The following is a 25,522-nucleotide window of genomic DNA, read 5'->3' on the forward strand; positions in this document are numbered from 1 at the left end:
AGAGGGGGTACCCTGGGCAAGCTTTGCAGCTGCCAGAGCTGGGTGCCCCCTGTGCTGGAGGAGCTGCAGATTTGGGGCTTCTGGGGGGGACAGTGGGAGATAGCAGTGGCTGTGCACAGCAGGGGCATCTGGGCAGGGCCTAATGGGGACCAGAGCCCTGCAAGGCCCCAGGGTGGGGGGGTATGTTGGGGGGTGACAGGCTGGGCCCTTTCATGCCAGGGATGGCTGGGATGCCCCAAGTTCACAGGGGAGCCAGGTCATGAGGAGAGGGCCCTGGGGAGGGCAGGCTGAGGTGGGGGAGCTGTGGCACCTCCAGGGCATCCTGGAGGCTGGTGAGGTCCTGGGGACCTGAAGCAAGGATGTCAAGAGGTCCTCTCACTGCCTGGGGCTGGGGAAGGCTGGTCCAGCCTCAGGGGGAGGAGAAGGAAGAGGCAAGGCAGAGCCAGGGCAGTTGGAGACCCCACAGCAGTGCTGGGAGAAGGATCCCATGGTGCCCTTTGGATTGGCTGGCTGTGGGCTAGCTCCTGGGGCAGGAGCTACAGGAGGGGCGCAGGCTGTGAGGGAACCCAACATGTCCTGCCATTCCTCCTGCCCCTGCCTAATGGGGACAGCGCCATGTGCCCCCTATCCAGCAGCCCTGTCTGCAGGGGCATGGGCAGCCTTTGCATGCCCACCACTCCTACAGCCCAGTGCCCCACACAGCATGGCTGTGCAGCACGTCCCATCCTGCGCAGCCTAGCATCTTGTGCGGCATCCAGTGTGGCACGTCCCACCCCATGCAGCATGTCCTGCGTGGCACGTCTCATCCCGCTGCAGCCTGGTGTCCCATGACATGCACCCCATGCTGTGCGTGCCAAACTGTGCATCCCACACCATGCACCCCACGCCATGCACCCTATGCCATGCGCCCCACACAGTGTGTTGCCTCCTGCCGCAGGCTGACCCAGCACCAAGGCACGGCTGGGTTTGCAGCGCACCAGGACCCCGGAGGTGGAGCGCTGCCTGCCCGCTCTGGGCCGGGTGGCTGTCCCATCGGGATGCTATACATAGGCCAGCCCTGCCCCAGCGAGGCGCTGAATGGAGCAGGCTCAGTCTTATCAACCCAGTGTGTCATCAGAGGGTATTTTTGGGGACAGCAGCTGCAGGCATTTGTAACGTTTGGTCCCTGTGTGCTGACACCCGGGAGTGGAGCTGGGGCAAGCAGCAGGATCTGCTGCCGGCACTGGGAGACACGGGGGAGAGGTGGCAGAGTGAGGTGTGTGCATGGGGCAGGGGACTGGGCTGTGGGGTTGCATGGGGCAGCGTGATTGGGGAAGGGGGTGGTTGAACGGGCAGTAGGGCAGCTGAGCCATTGAGGCTATGTGTGTGTGCGTCTGCAGAAGCTGCTGTGGGGTGGCCTGTGGGTCTGGGAAGTGTGTGGCCGGGGAGGTGGCTCTTAATGGATGTACCATCCCAGGGGTAGGGGTCTGGGAGGAGAAGTTGGCCTTGGTCCCTGCCACTACTTGGGCACCTGCCCTCTCCCACCGCTCCCTCTGGCTCATTCAGGGAGTATTTTGGTTTCTCTTCCCCCCACCCAAGGGAGGCAGAGACGCCTCTGTCCCAGCCCCGGCCATGGTGTGGGCAGAGGCTGGGGTGCGCTCACCCAGGGGAGGCACGGAGCACCCTGCCCCACTCCCGTCCCTGACGATGGGCAGGGTTACCCGCAGCGCTGGGCTGCAGGCAGTGCCCTCCGACGGCAGGACCCGTCCCCCAGACCCCCCCTCTGCCCCCTGGGGCTTGAGCGACCGATTCTTTCTAACCGGGGCTTTCGATACCAAAGGGCTGGATCTCTGGAGGGGAATCTGCGCCCGGGGGAGCCCCCCTTTTCCCCGGGGCAGGTCCCTGGGGGACTGCCGGGTGCAGGGGGGTCCCTTGCCCCTCCGAGCCCGGGAGGAAGCGCCCGGATCCGGCCGGGGGCCTCCCGCCCGCCCGCGACAGCCCCGTATCAGCACCTGCCTGCTGAGCCAGCCCAGATGCTGCAGGAATGCGGCCCTGCCACCACCCGATACTGCAGGAATGCCCGGCGGGTGGGGAAGGGGCGGGCTGGGGCCGTCTTGCCTCTGCCATCCCCGTCCCCAGCACCCAGCCAGCAGCTGCCTGCGCTCCCCGTCTAGGCAGGGGTCCCCCACCCCTGGAGCTGGGGTCCCGTCTGAGACCCTGGGGCAGGCAGCCTGGGCTGTGGGCACGCTGGCCTCTTGGGGTGCAAAGAGCCCCTCTTGTCACCTCTTCTGTTGCCGCTGGGCTGGGAAATGGGTGATTCGGGGCAGGAACACATCCAGCAGGACTGAGGTGCTCAGAGCAAGGGTGATGCTCCTGTGGCACAGGCTCGGTGTTGGGGGCTTCACTCCGGGCGGGGGTCCCTCCTGGTGGTGCTCCACACCAGTCCCTTTGCTGAAGCCTGAGCCCCCGCCACTGTTGGTCTGTACATCCCCCCAGGCTGATGATCCCCGCTGCTGCCCTGGCCAGCCACCTGCCGTGACCCCAGGAAGGTAGCGATGGAGGGGTTTGGGGGAGCCCCCAGGTTCCTGGCCTACCCACGTGCCTTCATGGTGCAAAGTGGCGCTGACGCAGTCCTGAGCTGCCAGATCACGGGCAACCCCCGGCCAAGCATCCTCTGGGAGAAAGACAAGACCCCGATCGAGCCTTCAGACCGCTTCCACGTGGAGGCCAAGGGGGACCTGTACAGCCTGCTGGTGTCCTGTGCCACTCCCCAGGACAGCGGGCTCTATGTCTGCAAGGCCAAGAACAGTGTTGGTGAGACCTATGCTGCTGCCACGCTCAAGGTGGAGGTGGGGGAGCCCCAGGAAGAGGGATGCTCAGGTGGTGAGGTGCCCACCTTCCTTGTTGCCCCCTCATCCACACGGGTGTGCCGGGGGGAGGACGTGATGTTCGCCTGCAGGGTGTTCGGGCAGCCCTGCCCTGTGCTGGAGTGGGAGAAGGATGGACGCAAGCTCTCCGACATCTTTGAGAGCAGCCACTTCGCGGTGGGGCAGGAGCCAGAGGACTGGCATTTTCTGAAGCTATTTGGCGCCCGACCCCCAGACGGGGGGGTGTACGTGTGCCGGGCACGCAGTGGCTCCCAGGAGGCCCTGGCTGCTGCCGTGCTCCTGGTCGAACCCCGGGCGCTGCCGGACAGGCTCCCTAATGGCTCTCCTGCTGATGGCCCCGAGCTGCTGGCAGAGCGGCAACGGCGGCGGCGGCGGCACATGGCGGGACGGCATGCAGGACTGGACCCCCAGGTGCCCAACGGCATGGTGCCGGCCACAGTGCCAGGGGCCAAGGCATTCGCCGTGAGTGCGGGAAAGCATGCCAAATTTCGCTGCTATGTCACCGGCAAGCCCAAACCGGAGATCATCTGGCAGAAGGACGGTGAGCCCCTCGTCCTTGGCCGCAGGCACCTCGTCTACGAGGACCGGGAGGGCTACTTCATCCTCAAGGTGCTGTACTGCAAACCCCAGGACCAGGGGCTGTATGTCTGCACCGCGTCCAACAGCGCTGGCCAGACCCTCAGCGCGGTTCAGCTCCAGGTGAAAGGTAGGAGTGTGGCCAAGCGCTGCCAGGGGCGGCCAGGCACTGTGGGGGTCTGGCAGGGATGTGTCTGTGTGAGCCCAGCATCCCTGGGCTCCCTCCTGCCCTGTGCAGCCAGCGTCACCCCAGAGTCCTCCGGGTTGGAAGCAGGGGATGCTGGGCTCCCCCGGGGAGCTGTCTCACCCTCTGTGCCCCTCTCTCCTTGCAAGCACGGAGGTGGTGTCTCTGGAGGGCTGCGTGTGTCCCCTGCGGGGACGGGGGACAGTGCCTTGGTGACAAATTCCTTTGGAAGTCCTGAGTGGTTTTGGCAGGCAGCCCTGCAGGGCACGGCTCCAAGCATCTGCACCGGCGGCAGCCCCATCCCCCGGTGCCGCCCTACCAGCTGGGGACAGCCCACAGCTGGGGTGACCTGGCACCTGGTGCATCTCCTGCCTGCACCCTGCTGCTCCCCTCCGCTGAGACGTCTGCTTTGGTCTGCTGGTGCGCAAGCTCCTGTGCCCCCCAAAACTCCCTGCTGAGGGGCTGGGGCATCGCTGGGTGTCCCCAGCCCGTGCCCTGGTTCCCCCTGCTCTGGGGGATGTGCTTCCCAGGGCAGTGCCCATCGCACGCTGGCCGAAGATGGGAGCAGCAGAGAAGGGCCAAGAGCTTGGCACCATTTGTGAACTGGGAGAGCCAAAGGGCTGTCAGTGGGTGCCGTGCCCTCCGCACCCCCTCAGCGTCTGTCTCTCCTGGTGGCAGAGCACCGGCTGCGGTTCCAGGTGCAGCTGGCAGATGTGGAAGTGGCAGAGCGGGAGGACGCTGTGCTGGAGTGCCAGGTGCCGCTGGAGACCATCCCCACCGCCTGGTACCTGGAGGACAGGGAGCTGCAGCCCAGCCACAAGTACGTGATGGAGGAGCAAGGCGTGCTGCGGCGCCTGACCATCCGTGATGCCCGCACCGATGACGACGGCATCTACCTCTGCCAGATGAAGGACAAGGGGCGCAGCATTGCCGAAGTTTCTGTCCGAGGTGCGGGGGCAAATCTCCAGCAGTATGGCTTTGCCTTCCTATCCTCCTCCTTGCCAGGGTCCCCACTGCCCCTGCATCTACCTTCCCACTATTTGGCTGTGGTGCCTGCTGCTGCCTCTCCTGGACCTTCTCCTCCTCCTCTGTCCCACCCTGGGGAGCCCAGCCCACTCTTCAGCATCCCTCCCCAGCCCTCACGCATCTCTTCCCGTAGGGGTGATCACAAAGCGGCTGCCACGGAAGCTGGATGTGATGGAGGGGGAGAACGCGGTTTTCTGCGTGGAGACGCGGGAGGCATTGGAGGGGATCTGCTGGAGCCGGGATGGGCTGGAGCTGCGGGAGTCACCCCGCACAGTGCTGAAGAGCTTCGGCAGGACGCACCTCCTGGTACTGGTGCACGTCACTCGCCAGGATGCGGGCATCATCTCCTTCGCCGTCGGGGAGTCACAGACATCCTCCCAGCTCCGGGTCAAGTGTAAGCCCCAGGCTCGGAGGTGCCCCAGGTCCTCCATCCTGCCCATTCACAGTGGGTGACATGGGGAAGAGACAGGTTGGGCACCCACTGTGCTGGGGACATGATGCTGTGATGGCTTTTTGGGGAAGGGGGCTTTTAGCAGGGTTCCAGGGCCCCAGTCTCTCTGGCACTCACAAACCTTTGTAACCAGCACCGTGCTACATGGGAGCAAGACGATCCTCTCCATGTTCTCCATCCTCTCCATCAGAGAGAGGATTCCCAGAGAAACAGGCTGTGTAGCCCCACTCAGCCCTTCTGCCACCCCACCAGGAGCCTTGCTGCCCGTCCCCAAGCAGGCAACACATGCTGTGACTTACAGGTGTGAAGCGTGACCCCCCGAGTGCGCCGGTGGCGGCTGAGATGAGCGCGGCAGAGAGCAACGTGGCCTTACTGACGTGGTGCCCTGCACCCGACGCCCACCTCCGCCCCCCCGGCTGCTACCTGCTGGAGCGGCGGGAGGCAGCGGGGGGTGAGTGGGTGCAGTGCCTCACCACTGACCTGCCCGGTTGTGTGCGGGTGCTGGGCGACAGCGTGCCCCGTGAGGCCGACTACTGCTTCCGCATCTGTGCCACCAATGAGCACGGCAGGAGCAGCCCCGTGGAGTTCCCTGGCTCTGTGCACCTCGGTGAGTGTGCCGAGCTGGGGACCCCCCCCCCAGGACCCTGCTCTCCCCAGGGGCCAGCCAGGATGTTGCGGTGCTGCTGGCCAGTGCCAGGGCTGAGTCTAGCTATGCTTCAGCTCCGGCAGCTCGCCTGGAGAGGGGTCTGCAGGACGTGCAGGTGCGGGATGGCGAGGATGCACGGTTCTCCCTGGAGCTGTCAGCGGCAGTGCATGGCACCTGGTTCTTCAATGGCGCTAGGCTGGGCGAGGAGGGGGAGGCTGCGAGTGGCCGGTGCTGTGTGCAGCACCGTGGGACGGAGCACTCGTTGCTGATCCGGGAAGTGCGGCTGGCCGACAGCGGTGCCCAGGTGACCTTTGTGTCTGGTAGCGTGCAGAACTCGGCCATGCTGCATGTGCAAGGTGAGCAGCATTGGCCTGGGGGAAGAGCAGCAGCAGCTCTCATGCTGGAGGATACTGCTCACCCCTCCGCGATGTCTCTCAGCCCCGCAGGTCCGCATCACTCTGGTTCCTGAAGCTGAGCGGCTCAGGGAGGTGCCAGCAGGGCTCCCTGTGCTGCTGGAGTGCCAGGTGTCCCCCCCGGCTGCCCCTGTTCGCTGGCTGAAGGACGGCGAGGCCGTGCCCTTGGACGACGTTATTGCAGTGCAGGTGGAGGGCTGCGTGCGGAGGCTGCTCCTCCGCTCAGCAGGTCCCTCAGACACCGGCGTGTATACCTGCGACGCCGGGGACGATGCTGTGAGCTTTGTGGTGACCGTGACCGGTGAGCTGGGGACCACATGTGGGAGCCTGGACCCCACCTTTTGACGGTGCTCCTGCCCTTCTTCTTGCCCCCACGATGGGGCTGAAAGCTGCCATCAGTTGGGTGCCTGTGCTGAACCCCACGTCATCCCCGGCAGAGGCACCAGTGAGGATTGTCAGCTCCAACGAGGAGGCCCCCCACGCCTACACGGCCGGGCAGCGCGTGGAGCTGTGGTGCCAGCTGTCCCGTCCGGCAGCCCCGGTGCGCTGGTACAAGGACGGGGAGGAGGTGGAGGAGGGCGAGAGCCTGGTGCTGGAGCAGGAGGGGCCGCGGCGCCGGCTGGTGCTGCCCTGTGCCCGGCCGCAGGACACGGGGGAGTTTGTCTGTGATGCTGGCGGGGACTCCGTCTTCTACACCGTCACCGTGGCAGGTCAGTGCGATGCAGGCGGGCTGGCGGGGTCACCTCTCAGGGGGGCTGCAGGGTGCTGCAGCACAGGTTGCTGCTGGCGTCCCTGTCACTTGCTGCTCTGGGGATGCTCATCAGCGATGCTCTTGCCAGGTCCTCACCAGCAGGTCAGTTCGTTTGTTGGGCAGGGGTCTTTGCGGCAGCTTTGGTGTGTAAAATCAATGAGACTGACTGGCAAAGGGGACATCTTGCTCTGCCAGTCCAAAACGCTTGGGTGCCCAAGGGCTGGTGCCCAGGACCCTCAGGCTGGGGTGTTTGCCGGACCTCTCCCATGGCCAGTAACCAAGCCCTCCTCCCAGGTCCTAAAAATAGTGGGTACAAGCACTCGACACCTGGTGTGGGGTGACTCCTGGTTGGACATCGCTCTGACAGACAGTGTTAATTGCTGACCTGAAAATTAGAGGTTGCCTGGATACCGATGATTGGGTGGTGTTTGCTGGGTGCGAGCTGGGGGCAGAATCCTGCGGCGGCTGCCCCGGCCATGGAGCGGCTGCTGGCGTCGCCGGCTGGTGGAGGATAATGAAAGCTGAAAGCGAGTGAAAGACTTCCCCTTGCTGGCCCCGAAACCCACAATCTCGCAACCACAGGAAGGTGACCGGGAGCAGAACTAAAGCCTGGTTAAAAGGCTCCGTGATCGCAGCAGTAAAACCTCTCCATGGTGTTAATGCGTGGCAAAGTGCCGAAGCTGGTGGCAGAGGATGTAGGAGTGAAGATGGGATGAGTGATGAGAAATGCTGGAAGAGTCAGTAAAGTGACCACCAGGAGGGTGAAGAAATGAGGGGTTTAGGCAAAATCACCAGCAGGAAGGACAGGCAGCGTGTGCTCTGGGCAGAGGCAGAAGGCATTGTCCACCCCGCAGGGGTGTGGGGCATGGAGAGCTCAGCTTCCCCAGGGTGGGAGGGGGAAACACCGTCTGCTGAGGCTCAGCCTTTCAGCTGAGCAGCTTTGCATAACTTAGATGGAAGGCTCTTAGAGAGGTTGGCTCGGTTTGATCAGGATTTGGCCATCGGTGTCATCAGTGGGGCTCGGTGCGTGTGCCAGGAGGCTCAGGCTAGCACCCCACTGGCACGAGTGCCAGGCTGGCTGCTACAGTCAGCATTGCTGTGGCACGCTTGGGTTTCCCCGAGGCATCCCAGCTATCCCCCAGGGGCTGCTGTGGCACAGAGCCCGCCTGCCTCAAGCCCAGCCACCCCTGCATGCCTCCTGGTTTTCCAGCAGCTGCCGAGCGCCGGGGTTCCCTGAGAGCTGGCGGCGGGGCTGGGGCCAGAGCAGTGCTGCCCCCCGAGGGCTGGCACATCGCCCCTTCCTCATTTCGGTGCTGTTCAACTTCTCCAGCTGCACTTCAGCGATGTGATTGCTTTTAGCAGGCCCAGGGAGACAGGCAGCAGCTGACTGTTTGATCAGGGAGCCGGGCGGATGCAGGCTCAGCGTGGTGCAGGTTGAATGCTGCAAACCGGCGCCGCGACGTTCTCACGCGCTGCGGGGCTGCGGTGCGCTGCTGAGCCTGGGCCTCGCAGCTGGAAACTGTCTGGGAAGTTTGCAGCCCGGATGCCCAGCACGGGGCAGGTCACTGCTTGGCTGCCAGCGTGCTCTGGTGTTGGCTGTGCCCTGCGCCCGCACGGAACTGTGGGCTGGCTGAGCACCACGGCACAGTCTGGACCAGCTACAGTGGCCGGGCAGGTGGTGTTGGCTGCTGCAGGCAGGGGCCACATCCTGACCTCCTCCCAGGAGGGAGGGGGGCTGGTCACTTCATGCTTGTACTGGGGACTCTCTGGCTTTAGAGGTCTGGCTCAAGTCAGCGGGGAGATGTGAGCAGTGGCACACATTTCATGTGTAACCCATTAATGGTGGCGTTCAGCGAGCACTGCCATCTGGCATGGTGTCCCAGGTCCTGGTGAGCCAGAGGGATGGGGATTCTGGCTGCAAGTGAGCCACACGCCTGTGCTGCGGTGTGAGCAAATGCCAAGGGCTGAGCTGAGACAGAAACACCAGGCAGGAGCTGGTGGCCTCCAAAATAGGGAGAGAGGTGAAGGGGTGGGCAGCCGCCGGCAGGGCAGCCACAGGGGTTGATGCTGGTACCACAGACGGCAATTAGCAGTGCTGGGGCTTGCTAAGGAGGCACTTGCCTATCTACATTTCCCCTCCCTGTCCCTCAGCTCTGTCTCTGGGCAGAGCAGGGCAGATACCACAGGAGCCAGGGCACGGCAGTGATTTACAGCCAGGCTGGAAGCTGGGTGCTCCTCCTTGGTGCGGAGCAGAAGGAGCTCTGGGCAGGGCAGCCCAGCTGCTTGTGCTATGCAGGATGCCGTTCCAGCCTTAAACCCAATGAGCTGGTGAAGCCACTGCTCCACGCAGGGCCATGACTGCCACCATCACCCCCTCTGGTCTTTATATCCCAGCCAAGCCCCATGTCTCTCCCCGGCAGAGGCACCAGTGAGGATCGTTGGCTCCAACGAGGAGGCCCCCCACACCTACACAGCTGGGCAGCGCGTGGAGCTGTGGTGTCAGCTGTCCCGTCCGGCGGCCCCGGTGCGCTGGTACAAGGACGGGGAGGAGGTGGAGGAGGGCGAGAGCCTGGTGCTGGAGCAGGAGGGGCCGTGGCACCGGCTGGTGCTGCCCTGTGCCCGGCTGCAGGACACGGGGGAGTTTGTCTGTGATGCCGGCGGGGACTCCGTCTTCTACACCATCACTGTGGCAGGTCGGTGTGATGCACAGCTACAGCCCTCTCCCTCTCCTCCCTCTGCCCCGGCTCCCTGCTCATGCTGTTGTCCCACGGGAGCTGCAGCATCTCGGCTGCCCCTCGGCTCCTCGTGAGCAGCTCCTTGCCCATGCCCCTGGGCTGGATGGGGATGTGAGCAGGGGCAAGTGGGCTGCTCTGTCTCCTCCCAGAGCCCTGTGCCACACTGTCTCTCCGCACCCCAGGGCACAGCCGTGCCGCCTGCCCGTGGGTTTTCCCACCTTGCACCCCAGCCCTGGTGCTCCTTCCGCCTTCAGCTGCCAGTGCCACAGGGCTGGGACAGCCCTGGCTGCTGGCCCCAGGGCAGGTAGGATGGAGGCCAAGTGACACAGGGTCTTGGTCCTCTCAGCCCCCCAGGTCCGCATCACCCCGGTCCCCAAGGCACAGCAGCTCCAGGAGGTGCTGGCAGGGCTGCCCGTGGTGCTGAAGTGCCAGGTGTCCCCTCCGGATGCCCCCGTCCGCTGGCTGAAGGATGGCGAGGCTGTGGTCCCAACCGAGGTCCTGGCCATTTGCTCAGAGGGATGCTCGCGGAAGCTACACATCCCTGCAGCCGTGCTGTCTGACTCTGGGATGTACACCTGCAATGCTGGGGACGATGCCACCAGCTTCACGGTGACCGTGAGCGGTGAGATGCCCTGGGGGTGCCCGTCCTCCTGTGGGGCTCACCTGCCACCATGGCTGAGCCCCCACCATGTGCTCCCCGGCAGAGGCACCAGTGAGGATTGTCAGCTCCAACGAGGAGGCCCCCCACACCTACACAGCTGGGCAACGCGTGGAGCTGTGGTGCCAGCTGTCCCGTCCGGCGGCCCTGGTGCGCTGGTACAAGGATGGGGAGGAGGTGGAGGAGGGCGAGAGCCTGGTGCTGGAGCAGGAGGGGCCGCGGCGCCGGCTGGTGCTGCCCTGTGCCCGGCCGCAGGACACGGGGGAGTTCATCTGTGATGTCGGGGACGTGTCTGTCTCCTACCACATCTCAGTGGCAGGTTGGTGGCACAGCAGGGATGTCCTGGGAAGGGCAGCGCTGCCCCGGCTCTGTGCTGTGGGGTCTGCAGTGCTGCTGCCTGCCCTCAGCATCGCAGAGGGGGGGATGCAGCTGCATCATCTAGGGGCTGGTGGGTGCCCCCCTGCAGCCGTGCTGGGCTGGCATGGCATGCCAGCCGCCTCTGCCCTGGAGCAGCTCCTGCCCCTTTGCATTGGGGCGAGAGGCTGTAGCATCTGCGCAGCCCCATGGGGACAGGGACGCAAGTGACAGTAAGTAGGGATGGCGGAGCCAGATGCGGTGCAGAGAGCGGGTCTCACACCCTTCCTCTGCGTCCCCGGCAGAGCCGCCAGTGAGGATCCTGCACCCTCCACAGCGCTCACTGGAGCTGCCAGTGCAGGCGCCGGGGCGTGTGGAGCTGCGGTGCGAGCTCTCTGTGCCGGACGCTCCCGTGTGCTGGTTCAAGGATGGGCTGGAGGTGGACGAGACTGACAACCTGCTGCTGCTGGTGGAGGGGGCCTGGCGCTGCCTCCTCATCCCCAGGAGCAGCACAGAGGATGCGGGCGAGTACATCTGTGAGAGCAAGGATGAGGCTGTCTCCTTCGATGTCAAGGTGTCAGGTCAGTGGGGACCCGGGACCAGGGAGGTGCTGATGGGACTCCAGCCCGCAGGGTCTTTACCAGCCTGGGTGAGGGAGACCAGCTCCTCTGTAGTGATGGAGCCAGTGGATGCCCACCTGGGTGCTGGTCTACCCAGCATGGGTGCTCGCCTGGGGCTGGCAGCAGAGGCATCCCCAGGACTGCGTGGTCCCTGCACTGCTTTGCATCATGGCCACGCCACCCTTGCAGAGCCACCAGTGAGGATCCTGCAGCCCCGCAGACCTCCCCCTGTCGTGACGGTGGCCCCAGGGGAAACGGTGACGCTGGGCTGTGAGCTGTCCCGTGCGGATGCGCTCGTGCACTGGGCCAAGGAGGGCGTCAGGCTGGAGGCTGGGGGCAGCCTGGTGCTGGAGGAGGAGGGTGCCCACCGCCGCCTGCTCATCCCTGCGGCCCGAGCGGAGCACTCTGGAAAATATGTCTGTGACGCTGCCGATGACACAGTGACCTTCACTGTCCAAGTTTCAGGTGAGCAAGAGGCTAGGGGAGAGCCTGGCGGGATGTGCTGGGTGCATGGACCACGGAGACCCCAGCTCTGTTGGTGTTGGGTGCTGCAGACCCACTGGTCAGGATCCTGGAGAGGGATGTCCTGCCGACCCGCCAGCACTGCCGGGCCATGGAGGACCTGGTGCTGGAGGTGCACCTGTCGCATGCCCATGGGGAGGTGAAGTGGTACAAGGATGGGGAGAAGCTGCAGGACACGGGGCGCGTGCGGCTGGAGGAGGATGGGGCACGCCGCTCACTAGTCATCCTGGGCACCACGGGCAGCGATGCGGGGGAGTATCTCTGCGACACTGGGGATGACAGCATCGTTTTCTTTGTCACTGTGGAAGGTGAGAGGGAGGTCTCGAGGGGATGGCCAGTGGGGCAAGGACCGAGGTGGGTCCCTGGCTGCTGCCAGACTGGTGTGGGGCTGGGCTGGGTGGCAACAAGCATGAGTAGGCTGGTGGGGGGGACACAGGGAGTGGGCTGTACCCACGCAGGGGCTCTGTGGAACCCCTTGTGCTGCCCAGCTGCAGCCAGAGGAGGTCTGGAGAGGATCCAACCATTGCAGCACCCGGCACAGGCTGCTGCTCCCATGGTGACAGCCCATCTCTCCAGTCCCAGAGCCACCGGTGACCATTGTGGGCAGCACAGGTGCTGTAGAACGTTGCTGCCTGGTGGCCGGGGAGGACCTGGTGCTGGCTTATGAGCTCTCCCAGCCTGACGCCACCGTGCGCTGGCTCCGGGATGGCCAGGAGGTGCAGCCAGGTGAGCGGGTGCAGGTTGAGGTCCGTGGGGTGCTGCGGCAGCTCACCATCCATGGGGTGCAGCCCGGCGACGCAGGGTGCTACATCTGCGACGTTGCCAGTGACCGTGCAGTGATGAGTGTGGAGGTGTCAGGTGAGCCGGCAGGAGCTCAGCGCCCTGGGGACCCCCAGCACGGTGGGATCATGCTGCAGCCCTGGGCGAGGGGAGGGGAAGCCTCTGTGACTCCACTGATGGGGGGGACCAGTGCAGCAGCGTGGCAAGGGAGGGCAAAAGCCCTGTCCCCAACCCTGCAGGATCTGTCGGCCAGGAAGGGGCATGTCAGGGTCGCGGCGAGACACGTCCCTCCCGCCTCCAGCAGCCAGGGGCTGGTTAAATTTAGCCTTGGCCGGCTCCCAGGCGCCGCTCCTCCTGCTTTGGCTGCCAAGGGCTGAGCTCAGCCCTGACCCTTATCAGCAGGAGATGGAGGGCTGGGCAGGATGGGAGAAGGCCTGGCACAGGCAGGTGTCCCGGTGCCCCAGCAAGGCCCTCGGGATGGGGGACACACTGAAATTAATGGCCCCAACCTGGCAGCTGAGCTGCCTGTGCAGGGAGGGATGCAGGAGCGATGGGGTCTGCTGTGGTCCCTGCCTGGGGCCCCTTCCCTGAGGGGACCCTGAGCTGCCAGGCCCTGCCAGCCTGCACATCTGCCCCACCAGGACCCCTGGCTGGTCCCACTGTGCCCCCCAGCCAAGCCCCACAGCAACCCCCAGCCACTCACAGCATCCCACAGCTGGATGCACCATGACCCCTGTCAGCCCCACAGCCCTCTGGCCCCACAGTGACTCGCTGTGGGCATCGCTGCCTCTCCGCTCACAGCAGTCCCATGCCTGCACTGCCCCACGCCACGGGGACTGATCCCTACCTTGTCCCCTGTGCCCCCCAGCCCAGCCCGTGCGCATTGTCAACAAGGAGGAGGTGCAGAGCCCACTGGAGGTGCTGGAAGGGGACAGTGTGACGCTGGTGGCCCGGCTGTCTCCGGAGACAGCGGCGGCACAGTGGCAGAAAGACGGACAGATGCTGCGCTCAGGTGGGCGGCTGCTGGTGTGCAGCGAGGGCCCCGCGCGCAGCCTCACCATCAAGCAAGTGGAGCTGGGTGACAGTGGCATCTTCCTCTGCGATGCCGGTGATGACGAGGTGAATTTCACGCTGCATGTGAAAGGTGAGCCTGGAGGTGTCCCTCTTCACCCATGCCAGGGGGCAGCAGCAGTCCCCTGCCCCGCACCGGGACGCTTTATGCCCCCATCCCACGCCGGTGCCGCCAGTGGGGACACGGCTAAGCCCGATGCTCCCCCGGCACAGAGGCACCCGTGCTGTTCGTGAACAAACGGGAGGAGCGGGAGAAGCTGCTGGTGCTGGAAGGTGGCAGCGCCGTGCTCTCTGCCATCGCCTCTACGGAGCGAGCTGACGTCACCTGGCTGGGCCCGCGGCAGGCGGCGGTGGCTGGCGAGCGCTGCGAGCTGCGGCAGGATGGCCGCGTGCACAGCCTCGTCCTCTGCAACGTGGCCAAGGAGGACGCCGGCGTCTACACCTGCCTCTCCCCTCATGACCAGATGCAGTTCGACGTGAGCGTCCGAGGTGGGCGGTGGTGGGGCGGTGGGGGTGCCCGGGGACCCCCCTGCGGCGACAGCAGCAGGTGCCAACGCGGGGGGGTTTGGCCGTGCAGAGCTGCAGGTGAAGTTCCTGCGTGGGCTGTCGGACGTGCGTGCCCGGCAGGGCGAGCGGGCGGTGCTGTGGTGTGAGCTCTGCAAGGCGCGGGGTGACGTGGTGTGGCGGAAGGACGGGCGGGCGCTGGCACCTGGCCCCCGCCAGCAGATCATGGCGGAGGGGCGAGAGCGCTCGCTGGTGCTGAGCCCTGTGGAGCCTGAGGACGCGGGCGAGTACTGCTGCGAGTCCAACGACGACCGTACGCTGGCGACGCTGACAGTGCAGGGTGAGCTGTGCCCGAGGCTTGGCCACCAACCCGCGGACTCTGGTGCCATGGGGCGATGGGGAAGCTGGACATGGCAATGGCACAGGGGGTGTGGGGATACTCGGTGGCTCTGCAGGACGGGGGGTTCCCGGTGCCGTGCCCTGATGCCCCAGCTGTAGTCCCCAGGGTGGTGGAGATCATCACGGAGCTGCAGAGCCTGACGGTGCTGGAGGGGGAGGATGCCACCTTCAAATGCCTGGTGTCCCCCGAGGACGTGGCCGTGACTTGGCAGCTGAACGGCCAGCCCGTGGTCCCCAGCGAGCAGCTGCTGGTGACAAGGAGTGGGCTGTGCCACAGCCTCACCCTCCGGCACTGCCAGCCAGGCAACGCGGCCACCGTGACGGCCAATGCCGAGGGGCTGGTGAGCATGGCCCGGCTGAGCGTGCAAGGTGAGGGGGAAGGAGCCGGCTGGGGCACAGCCCTGGGCACAGCCCTGGCGCTGGACGCTGACTCGGCGCTTGGGCCGTGCAGAGGCACAGGTGCTGTTCGTGCGGAAGCTGCGGGATGTGGTGGCAGAGGAGCAGGGGGACGCGTGCCTGGAGGTGGAGGTGAGCCACGAGGCTGCCGAGGTGCAGTGGCTGAAGCAGGGCGTCCTCCTCCAGCCGGGCAGCAAGTACCAGCTGCAGGAGTTGGGGCGCCGGCGCATCCTCACCATCCGCTGCCTTGTCCCTGCCGACCGTGGCACCTACCGCTGTGAGAGCCTGCATGACCGCACGCAGGCCAGGCTCTGCGTGGAGCGTGAGTACTGCTCACGGGAATGGGCAGAGCACCAGCCTGCTGCAAGGATGCTGCAGGCTGGAGGAGGGAGTGTGGGCAGAGCTGGAAGGAATGGTCAAGCAGGGAGGTGAGCGTGGGCATCACGGATGGGCAGAGGTGGGTGTTTAGTAAAAAGGACAGGATTTAGGGGATTGGTCCGTCAAGCACAGACTGGGGAGGTGGGGTCTGGGATGGAGCGGCACCCGCTTGTGGACACAGGTCCCTTGCAGCCCGGAAGGTGTCGATCCGGACGCCACTGGCAGATGTGGAGACCTTTGAGAAGGAGACGGCCACATTCCACCTGGAGCTGTCTCACCCTGACGTGCCTGGGGTCTGGACACGGGATGGCATCCGGGTGAAGCCCAGCAGCACGTGCCGGATCAGTGCCACAGGCTGCGGGCACAGCCTGACGCTGGAGGGGCTGGCGCTGGAGGACTCGGGCACCGTCACCTTCACTGCTGACATGCTGCGTTGCAGTGCCCGCCTGCTTGTGCGCGGTACAGTCACTGGGGCAGGCACCGGGGAGCACGTGGCACCGGCGCTGCCCATCCTGCAGCCGTTCCGTGCTGGGGGAGATGCCAGGGCTGAGCTGGGCCTCTCCAGGCATAATCTGGCAGGTGTCCCCCTGTCTCCAGGGAGATGCGAGCTCAGCAGTGGGGACCCCCTGGCCAGGGTTTGGGTCTAGACCCATCTGGGACACCGGCGATGAGTGTTCGCCCATGGCGGTGCCCCAGGAAGCGCCACCATCACACCATGCTGAGATGCTCTGGGCATGTCTTTCCCCTACCAAACCTTCCCGCCCTGTGTTCTCTCCCCTCAGAGCCTCCAGTCACTATGGTGAGGGTCCCACGGGACCTGGGGGTCCCGGAGACAGGGGTCGCCAGCTTCGAGTGTGAGCTATCTCGCCCCAGCATGGAGGTGAAGTGGTTCAAGGTGAGGGTTTGCCTTGATCCCCTCCAGCAGTGCCTGGCCGCATCCTCCCCCCTGCTTTGCCCCCTGGCTGCTGCCCTCCCTGCCAGGGCTGCGGGCAGGGGAGGGGGGGTGTGAAGCAGTGGAGTGCTGCCTGCTTGCACCCCTGAGCACACGCTCCCTGGGCAGGACGGGCAGGAGCTGCGGCCGGGGCCCAAATGTCGCATCTACTCCGCGGGTCGGCGCCGTGTCCTGCAGCTGAACCGCTGTGAGCTGGCCGACGCCGGCATCTACACCTGCGATGCAGGTGACTGCCAGGCCTCTGCCACGCTGCACGTCCAGGGTACGGCCACCTCTCATTTGGGAGCACGCGCACCCCCAAACCCTGCGCCACCCGCACCCCCTGGCCCTTGGCTGCCCTGGCACCCTGCCCCTCGCCCACAGAGCGCCAGGTCCGCATCGTGCAGGAACTGCAGGACGCCCAGGTGCGGGAGGGTGACAATGCCGTCTTCACCTGCGAGGCTTCACACGGGGACGTGAAGGGCGAGTGGTTCCGGGATGGGGAGAAAATCAAGGTCTCCAGTATGGTGAAGATACGGCAAGAAGGTGGGGGTGCAGGCAGCCCCATGCCCACTTTGGGGCTGGGAGGGAGCGAATTCAAGCAAGGGGAGTTTGTCTGGACAAAGGGGGGGGACCATGCCTCCCGCCTGCCGTGGGTGCCCGTCACCATCCCCTTGAGCCGGCCTCTCCCTCCCCAGGGACCCGGCATTTCCTGCTGCTCTGTGGTGTGCGCCCTGAGGACGCGGGACTCATCCGCTTCGTGGCCGGGATGGTCGTCTCGGAGGCCAGCCTGCGGGTGGAAGGTACTGGCGTGGGGTGCGAGGGCTGGCCGAGCTCCAGCACCGGGGCTGGGGCGCACCAGGGCCAGCTCGTGGGGTCCCCACGGGAGCCCGCTCGCCCCACGATGCTGACAGCTCTCCCCCGCCCGCCAGTGCTGCCCATCCGGATCGTGAAGCCGCTGCGGGACAAGACGGTGCTGGCGCGGCACAAGGCGACGCTGGAGTGCACCGTGTCCCATGCCCGGGGCCGGGTGCGCTGGCTCCGCGGGGAAACCGAGATCTTCGCTGGTGACAAGTACGAGATTTGCAACCTGGACTGCTACCGCACGCTCATCATCCACTGCGTGGGCCCCGAGGATGAGGACTCGTACACCTGCGACGCCTTCGACGACCGCTCCACTGCCCGGCTCCTTGTGGAGGGTGAGGGGGCACCCGGGGGGGCACCACTGGGGGCTGGTGGTGCCACTGTGCCTCGCAGCAGAGGGACACCAGGGGTCTGTGCGCTGGGGTGGAAGGGTTTTGTGCCCCCCTTTGCTGGGACACCCCTTTTGGGTGCCCCACCAGCTCTGGGGATGCTGCAGCTCTCCCGTTGACTCCCATTGTCCCCGCAGGGAGCTAGGACCCAGGATGTGGCACCCAAGGGCTGCACACAGACAGAGGGACCTTGCTGCTGGGAGATGAGGTCATGCTTCCCCTGGGATGTACGGACACACAGACACTATCCCCAGCCTGCTCGGGTCTCAGGGTTCTGCATTAAACGGCATTTTTTTCTGACATGGCTTCTTCTCCCCCAGCGAGCCCCGGTCCTAATTAGGAGAAGGGGTGGTGGCACCACCCTGAATCCTGCCCATCAGCCCTGGGGAACCCGGCCCTCGGGGCCCCCCCCTCGCCCCTGCCCCCCGGCATAGCCCCCGGCCCCACACAACAGCTCCGAAAGGCTCTTTACTGTGCGGCCATGGCCTCAGCAGCGTTTGGCACATTTACAAAAGAGACTGAAAAGGGGGACGGTGGCACGGCGCTGTGGGAATGGGGGTGCCTGGCAGAAACATGCAGTTCCTGGGGCAGCGGGGCCAGCTGGGCTGGGCTGGGGGGGGGGCTCCCAAAGCAGGGGGGGTGCCCCAGTCCAGTCTTGCCCGCCATCCTGCCTGCCTGGCCATGGGGAAGTCCTGGCTCGCTCCGTAATAAATTAATACAAATCACAGCAAGAGAAATATATACAAGGCGGGAGCCTCTGCCAGCAGCGGTGCTCTGGGGCTCCTGCCCTGCCCCAGCCGGAGGCTCGGCCCGACCCCAGGGCCCCCCCGGCCACTATAAAATCCAGTCGCCAGCAAAACAGCGACGGCCTCTGACGCCGTGGGGGTCCCCACGTCCCTGAGGCAGCCCAGCCTCTGCCCAAAGGCTGGATTCAGTGTCCTGTCTCCCATCGAAACATTTTGGGGGGTGCACGTGGCATCACCCCAGGGCAGCATCCTCAGAGAAACTGCCTGGCCCTGGCAGCCTCTGCCCTAGGACCACCCTGGGTCCAGCTCAGGAAAAGGGGGGGGAAGCAAACTGCTCTGGGGGGCAGGGAGGGTGTCTAGGGCAAGGGGACCTTCTGAGGAGACAGGGTTTGGGAAGCGCTGCCTGGGAGCTGCTCTTGGGGCCAGGGTGGGATGGGGCACACATGCTTGGGGGAGTCCCTGGGAGGGCGAGGGCTGGTGGACCTGCTCTTTGAGGAAGGGATGTGGGGTACAGGCACTTGGGGAGTTGCTGGGGGAGCGATGGGGTGGGGGCAGGCATGGGGAGCTGCTCTTGAGAAAGGGGGGCTCAAACACGGAGAGTGAGATGTTGGGATGCAGGATGAGCGTGCCCAGGCCATGGAGAAACACGCAGAGCCGCTTGCACCATGAGTCCATGGGTGCTGGTGTCCCCGGTCCTTGGGCCAAGTCCCTGCCGGAGGGCTCCCCCAGTGCCTCCGGGCCCCATGGGCAGCTGGGGCTCACCCAGCCAAGTCCCACGTGTCCCCAGGGTGTCCATCCGCAGCCCCAGGGCGCGCGTGGCCGCCCGGGGCCAAGGGCACAGCCCCGCCTGTCCCAGGGGGTCTGTCGGAGCAGGCTGGGATGCTGGTGTCGCTTGAGGTCACTGGGTTGGCTTATACCCGCACGGCGGGGCCGGAGCCCGTGGTGAGGGGCACAGTGGAGCTGCAGTCATAGTCCAGGTCCACCACGGCGTGGGAGCTGGCGATGAGGCTGTTCAGAGATGGCCCTGTCTGCCGCTCTCGGAAACTCTGGATGTAGCTCTGCTCGAGAAAGGGTGGACAGGAAGTGAGGGGGGCTCTGCTCCTGGCCCACTCCATCCCACCCCACCCTAAGCTCTGCAGCCGCCCCCCCAGAAACTGCCCTGTGTAATCCCACCCACCCCAGTAGTCGGGCCCTCCGGGGGCTGGCCGCAGCAGGCTGCACAGCCCCGTCCATTCCTTGGACACACGCTTCACACCTTGCCCACTGCCTGTTTCTACTGCGGCCACAGCGCTTTTGGCCACCCGTTTACATTTGCTTGCAAAGGCTGAAGTGCTCCGTGGTGGGCATGTCCCAGCCCAGCCCTTCCTGAGCTGCCCAGCCCCCGGGGATCCCTCGTCCCTCAGGCTGGCACTCAGGCACCTCTCCCCTCCCCGCGCCCCAGCCCACCCGGTTGGAGAAGGAAGGGCCACAGAGGCCAGGGGAGATCTCTACCCTGGGTGTGGGACTCACGGGGGAGAGCACGTCCCCGTCGAAGCGGCGCACAGGGTTGGGCTTGCGGCGGTAGGCGGGCTCGGGTGGGTGGGCTTTGTGCTGGTGGGGAGGCGGGTGGTGTGGTCTCCGCTTCTTCTTCTTCTCCTTTCGGTCCTCCCGCTGCTTGATGCGCATCAGCTGCACGCGGCGCTGCTGCCGGCTGATGATCACTGTGGGGCAGAGGGGCCTGTGAGCACTGTGAGCACCCCAAAATCCTCCCTGCACCCAAACCAACCCTGGCTTTGCACACCCAGACCTCCCCTTGCCATGGCATGTCCCCGCAGAGTCCCAAACCCCTTATCTGTGCATGCAAACCCGGCAATGGGAACCCCCACCCCAGCCCCCCAACTCCTGCACTCACCCCACGCCCATCTCCCCCAGCCCCCACACACCTTCGGTGTGGGAGTAGCCCTCGGCCGTGACCTTCCACTGGACCAGGACACCCAGCGTGGTGAGGAGTGGCCAAACGCCCAGGATGACCCAGCTGTACCAGCACACAGGGCGAGCAGGGGCCACCTTGATGCGCTCGTAGATGTACTGCACCAGGAGGAAGAGCTCGATGAAGTAGTCAATGGTGACGGTCATGATGGCGCTGCCGAAAACGGCGGTGGAGAGTGTGGTGAAGAAGCGCTGCCACTGCAGGGTGAGGACGGCGAAGAGCATCCCCACGCCCAGTAGCAGCGCGATGGGGATCCACACCGTTGGCGGGTGGTAGAACTGCTCCATCACCACCAGCGTGGCCACTGCCAGCAGCAGCCCCAGGAGCAGCCCCACCATGAAGAGGCCAACGCTGCGCACCAGCATGGTGACCAGCCCACACAGGACCCCGATGCCCAGCCCGATGCCCACCGAGGCCTCCACGCTCAGCTGCGTGTCCAGCACCCGCTCCTTGTAGCACAACATGAAGATGATGATGGAGCCGAACATCAGCCCTGTCAGGAACATGACGGCCTTGAAGCAGCGGTAGCCTGCAGAGAGACCACCGCAGTCAGGGGGTGGATGGCCAGCATTCCCCTAGCTCCCCCCTGCCCTTCTCCCTGCTTGCCCCGCCAGCCGCCAGGCTGGCCTGGCTCACCAAAGAAGCAGTAGATGATGCCGAAGAGGCAGCACATGGCGCACACCACTGAGGGCACCACCTGGTAGCGACGCTCGATTTCCTGCTGGCAGCTGTGCCCCCACTCCTGGCCCGGCTCGTGCGGCAGCAGTTTGAACCGCAGTGTCTGCACAGTTGCAGTCATGGCTCTGGGGACTCCCGGGAGAGGCATCAAAATCTGCGCTCCTGCCCCATGGCTCGCTGGCAAAGCTGCGCCACCGCACCCGCTTCAGCTGGTGAGAGAGAAGAGGGATGGAGGCACCATTGGTGATGCCCACCCCAAGGCACCCAGCTGCTGAAAAACCCGCTCTGGCCCCTCGCTACCCAGGTGGGAAGGAAGGGAATGGGGGAACAGCCTGATCTGCCCCGGCCTGGGGGTCAGCGGGGACACAGGCCATCACCCACAGCATGGCTGCAGGGATGCGCTGTCCTTGGGAGCCTGTCCGCACCCCCAGTGAGTTTGGCTGCCAGGATGTGGCACTTTATAATTTGTCTGCGGCTTCAATTTCCTGCCCCTGGCTCTCCGGCGCCCTTTCCCTGCTCGATTAAAGGGAGACTTCCACTACCTGGTATTTTCTGCCTGTGAAGTAATTATGCTTGGTAATTAAGTCACCCCTCAGTCTTCTATTTTTATAGGCTAAACAGATTGAGCTCTTAAAGCTTGTACTCCAAGGCATTTTCTCCAATCCTCTAATCATATTTCTGGCTATTTTTCATCCCTACTCCAGCTCCTAGTGTCCTTGTAAAAACAAAGCAGCCCCCCGTGCTGGATCCAGCCCTCCCACGCTGACCCCCAGGGCCGGAGGGGGCCTGACCCTGGCTGGCGCTGCCCCTTACCCGAGGGCTCGCCCATAATGCCGTGGCCGTGCTGGGACGCTGAGCAAGCTGTCACCGGGCCCCCCGCAGTGCCTACGCAGACGGAGGGGTCATAATCCCCCGCGAAGACTGATCCAGCTCCAGCTTAAACCTAATTACGGTGTCCGTCTGCCCACTCCCACCTGGAGCCAGTTCCAGCATCCCTTTGCTCCCCTGGCACCTTTCCGGGCTCAGCTGGTTTAGGATGGGTTTATTGTCACCGGTTGTCCCCCCACCAGCACCGGTCCTTCCAAGTGCCACGTTCAGGCAGCTGGCTCAGGATGCCTCACAAAACCAGAGCACCGAGAAGGCCCAGGGGAGAGGGCAGAGGCTGCAGTCACGCCTCTCTATTGCCCAGCAGCTCGCTGCTGCCCGGGCCGGGCTCCACCGGCACCTCTTCCCCCACCGCCGGCCTCCTCCCTCCCTCCCTCCGGCTGGAGAGGGGAACACCGGCCAGGGCAAATCCCCCCAGAGAAGCCGAGTGCGGCGCCTAATCCCGGGGCAGCAGGCGGGCACGGAGCAGGCAGCGGAGCGCTGGGCCCCTGCCCGCCCCGCCTGAGCCCCCGGGGGATGCTAAGCAGGATTGGACTTTAACCGCGGAGCCCGGGAGCAACGCGCCGGCCCCCGCTGCCTCGGCGGGGATGGGCGATGCCGTGCGGGGTGAAAGCAGGGCTCCGCCGGCCGGCTGTGCCCAGGGGCCCGGGGATGGGGCACGGCACGGCACAGCTGGCAGGGCAGAGGGAGGGCAGCGAGGCGCTGCTCTCTGCCCCTCAACCCACGCCAGGCCGGGGCCAGGGCAGCGGGGAAGGGTCGCCGGGGAAAACCCGTCTCCGACAGGGTTGCAGGCAGGGTTGCAGGCAGCGTTGCAGGCAGCTCCCGGCGCCCATTGGCGCGGGCACTGTTGCTAGGGGAGCCCAGCGCCTGCTCATTGGCGCCGGGACTTACCCACCTGCTGCCGCCCTCCCCGCAGCCCCGGGCTCCCCGCCGCGGCTTGCCCCGGGCCCCCCGCCCTCCCCTCCCTGCCCTCCCGAGCACAGCGTGCCGGGGGCCCGGGAACAGCGTTCGGGGCCCAGCCCGGCCCGGCCCGGCCGCGGCGCGCCCCCCCCCCGGCCGGCCCCCGCTGCCCCCCGCCGTACTGCCGGGCCCCGGGCCGGCGGGGCGGGCGCGGCGTTGCTAAGCGACGGCCGCAATGGCCGCCGGGGCGCGGGGCCGCTCCGCCCCTCTCTTTGTTCGGGGCGGGGGTCCCGGGGGCGCCCCGCCGGGCCCCGCACGCCCATCCCGGGCACCGCGCTCTCTCCCCGGGACGGGGGGGCCGGGACCCTGGTGCCCGAGCCCTTCCCCCGAGGGGCCTGGAGCGCCCCCCGCCTGCCGGACCCCCCATGTGCTGCCCTCACCCCCTGCACCGCCGCCCCGCCCGCTCCCACCTGCGCTCCCGGCCCCGCAGCGGCGGCGGCCCCGCGGCGCCCGGCGCTCCCGGCCCCGGCCCCGGCCCCGGCCCCCGCGCATGCTGGCGGCACGGCCCGCCGCGCGGTGCTGAGCGGACAGCTCCGCCTGACGTCACCGCGCTGCGTCACCGCGCCGGCCGGGGGCGGGGTCTCTCTGTGTGAGGGGGCGTGGCTTCTCGGGGGCGTGGCCTGCACCGGGCCGTCGGGTGCACTAGGTGTGTACCCAGGGCACGGGGTGTGTGCCGGCGCGTGCACCAGACCGTGCAGTGGTTTGCGCACTGGGGTGTGCGCCACCGTGTGCATTGGGGGGTGCGCCAGGCCGTGCAATGGCGCGTGCAACTGAGGTGCGCGCACCAGGGCAGCGTGGCGTGCACCACACCATGCAATGGGGTGTCTGAACAAGGCTCTCTGTGTGTGTGTGTGTGTGTGTGTGTGTGTGTGCACGGCATGGCACAGCACGTGCCGTGCGTGGGGTGCGCTTGGCGTGCAGTGGCTGCAAGGGCTGCAGGCCCCGAGGCACAGTGCAAAGGGGACAGAGTGTTGTTGGGCGCAGGGGTGCGGGTGTGAAAACGGCAGGAGAGCCTCGTATCGGGTGCGCGCAGGGTCGTGCTGCTGGTGCACACCTGACAGCACGCAGAGGGCCACGGGCTTTGCAAGGGGCCTGTGCCAGGGCCGTGGGCTCTGCAGCGCCTGCCTTTGGAGGGGGCAGGTGTGCACGTAGCGGGCAGCTATAGAGGCCACTCAGCCATCCCCCTGCAAGCGGCCGGGAGCTGCAGGCATGGCAGGAGGTGGGAGGACATGGAGCTCTGCAGAGGCAGAGCTCTCTGGAACTGGCACCTCCTGGCTGCAGTGCCCAGAGACCCCCGGGAAATCCTGGCAGGGAAAAGTCTCTTGGCAGCGGCGGCCGTTCCCCTGGCAGCCCCTTCCCAGCCCCATGCCAGCACGGGGAGACAAAGGCGGGAGCTGCAGCTGGCGGGGGGCTGCGAAGGGGCTGCCGGAGGAACGGCGCTGTGCCCGCTGGCTGCTTCCCCCGCGGGATCCTCCGGGGGTGGGCACGGGGGCCCTGGGCTCGGCCACTGCCCCAGTGAGCCTTGGAAGACATTTGCTCTGCCCACAGCTTCATCTCCATGCAGTTTTCCTGAGTTCAGAGTCTTATTTCTGAAAACGTCAGTGCTTTCTCCAATTTGCACCTCTGTCTAAATACAAGCTCAGATCGACAGGGTCATTTCAGATGAAATCTCTCTTGTAACACATGTAAAATCATCTGGGTTTGTATAAGGTGACCAAAACTAAATATTCCAACCAGTGAAGGAAATCAAATATATCTAACACGTTTCTCTTTGTGCTGAAAACAGGCAACTTTGGTTGTTTATGATCACGCCTGTTCCTTGGCCTTCGTCCATGGAAAATCTCTGCTCATTTCTTACTTCTGCATCTTTTCCCTTCTGGCATCTCCTTGTCCCATTGCGTTTCCCTCTGTTTCTAGTTTTTATATGTTCTTCATTAAACTGCCGTCCACGTGACCACCCTTATTGCTTATTGCTTCTCTTGGCCTATTCAGGAGAAAAAGGCCTATGAAAATGAGCCGAGCTTGGATGATGGTCCTGTATCTCGGGGGGGGGGGGGGGGGATGCTGCCAACCGCTTCCTGATGAAAACAGGCTGCTTTGTTCCAGAAAATGAAAGAGACCCTTGAGCCAAGCGGGTTCCCGCCTGCCCTCGGTGCCCCGCCGCACTCTGCGGCCGCCAGCGCTCCCTGGGGCAGGCGGGATGTGTTTCCTGGGGAGGGCGGGATGGACTCCCCACCAGCCAGCGTAAATCCAGGGGCATTTGGGAGCCTCAATGGCTGCGAGGCTGCTGGAAGTGGAGCCACGGGCGGTGAATGGGCAGAAAGGCTGGATCCTCCTCCTTGTCCTTATTCAGTAATGCCTGGCGCCGAGTGGCCGTGTAGGGCTGCTGGCCTTGCAGCTTCTGGCTTGGATTATTCCCGTGCCGGAGGCTGCGTGTATGTGGCAAACTCTGCCCCCAGCCGGTTCCTCCAGCTCTGTCTGCCCGGGGACCCTCTCCGGCGGCCGGCGGGATGGTGGCTCTGCACTGCAGACAGCTCGTAGTGGGACAGTGGCCTGGCCCCAGCTGAGGGAGCCCACCTCTTTGGTCCCGTTTTCACTCGCAGGGACAGTGGCCTGGCCCCAGCTGAGGGAGCCCACCTCTTTGGTCCCATTTTCACTCGCAGCCACCGAGGGGTCCCTGGTGCTGCCGCTGAGATCTCCTGCTGCTCTGCCTGCGCTCCTTCTGCCCCGGCACGGTTTGCTGCTCTGCGTCCAAAGGTCTCCCAGCCG

General features: G+C 65.5%; 2 protein-coding genes across 7 annotated transcripts; one reads left to right on the plus strand and one right to left on the minus strand.

Annotated features, from left to right (window-relative positions):
• The first annotated feature begins 1,161 nt into the window (after positions 1–1,161).
• On the plus strand, positions 1,162–17,928 carry OBSL1 (obscurin like cytoskeletal adaptor 1). 5 transcript variants are annotated; one of them, XM_075756863.1, is made up of 27 exons: positions 1,162–1,255; positions 2,476–3,573; positions 4,306–4,575; positions 4,787–5,047; positions 5,406–5,711; positions 5,825–6,106; positions 6,189–6,464; positions 6,601–6,873; positions 9,335–9,607; positions 9,996–10,271; positions 10,354–10,626; positions 10,967–11,242; positions 11,471–11,746; positions 11,836–12,111; positions 12,380–12,661; positions 13,452–13,727; positions 13,868–14,143; positions 14,232–14,498; positions 14,657–14,926; positions 15,009–15,275; positions 15,524–15,790; positions 16,114–16,226; positions 16,392–16,545; positions 16,647–16,808; positions 16,961–17,065; positions 17,195–17,461; positions 17,653–17,928. In XM_075756863.1, the coding sequence occupies exons 2-27, from the start codon at positions 2,535–2,537 to the stop codon at positions 17,658–17,660; spliced, it is 7,071 nt and encodes a 2,356-aa protein (XP_075612978.1). In that variant the 5' UTR covers positions 1,162–1,255; positions 2,476–2,534; the 3' UTR covers positions 17,661–17,928. The 5 variants fall into 5 exon arrangements, with proteins under 5 accessions (XP_075612978.1, XP_075612981.1, XP_075612980.1 ...); XM_075756866.1 differs by lacking the exon at positions 12,380–12,661; XM_075756865.1 differs by lacking the exon at positions 11,836–12,111.
• A 42-nt stretch (positions 17,929–17,970) lies between these two features.
• On the minus strand, positions 17,971–23,320 carry TMEM198 (transmembrane protein 198). Of its 2 annotated transcripts, none has more exons than XM_075756871.1 (5): positions 23,164–23,320; positions 20,867–21,117; positions 20,184–20,759; positions 19,771–19,961; positions 17,971–19,319 (listed from the first exon to the last, which is right to left on the minus strand). In XM_075756871.1, exons 2-5 carry the CDS (start codon positions 21,054–21,056, stop codon positions 19,173–19,175), a joined length of 1,104 nt encoding a protein of 367 aa, XP_075612986.1. In that variant the 5' UTR covers positions 21,057–21,117; positions 23,164–23,320; the 3' UTR covers positions 17,971–19,172. The 2 variants fall into 2 exon arrangements, with proteins under 2 accessions (XP_075612986.1, XP_075612985.1); XM_075756870.1 differs by having other exon boundaries at positions 19,753–19,961.
• Positions 23,321–25,522: the final 2,202 nt, after the last annotated feature.

This window comes from Balearica regulorum, chromosome 6, assembly GCF_011004875.1.
Source record: "Balearica regulorum gibbericeps isolate bBalReg1 chromosome 6, bBalReg1.pri, whole genome shotgun sequence".
NCBI classification, from domain to species: Eukaryota; Metazoa; Chordata; class Aves; order Gruiformes; family Gruidae; genus Balearica; species Balearica regulorum.

Bases quoted from the DNA above. Each gene is read 5' to 3' on its own strand.
- OBSL1 (XM_075756863.1), top strand. From the start codon at position 2,535: ATGGAGGGGTTTGGGGGAGCCCCCAGGTTCCTGGCCTACCCACGTGCC. The intron at 11,747-11,835 runs GTGAGCAAGAGG...TGGGTGCTGCAG, and splicing joins CTTCACTGTCCAAGTTTCAG to ACCCACTGGTCAGGATCCTG. The intron at 13,728-13,867 runs GTGAGCCTGGAG...CCCCCGGCACAG, and splicing joins TTTCACGCTGCATGTGAAAG to AGGCACCCGTGCTGTTCGTG.
- TMEM198 (XM_075756870.1), bottom strand. From the start codon at position 21,056: ATGCCTCTCCCGGGAGTCCCCAGAGCCATGACTGCAACTGTGCAGACA. The intron at 20,760-20,866 runs GTGAGCCAGGCC...GTCTCTCTGCAG, and splicing joins CATCATCTACTGCTTCTTTG to GCTACCGCTGCTTCAAGGCC. The intron at 19,320-19,752 runs GTAGAGATCTCC...TTTCTCGAGCAG, and splicing joins CCGTGAGTCCCACACCCAGG to AGCTACATCCAGAGTTTCCG.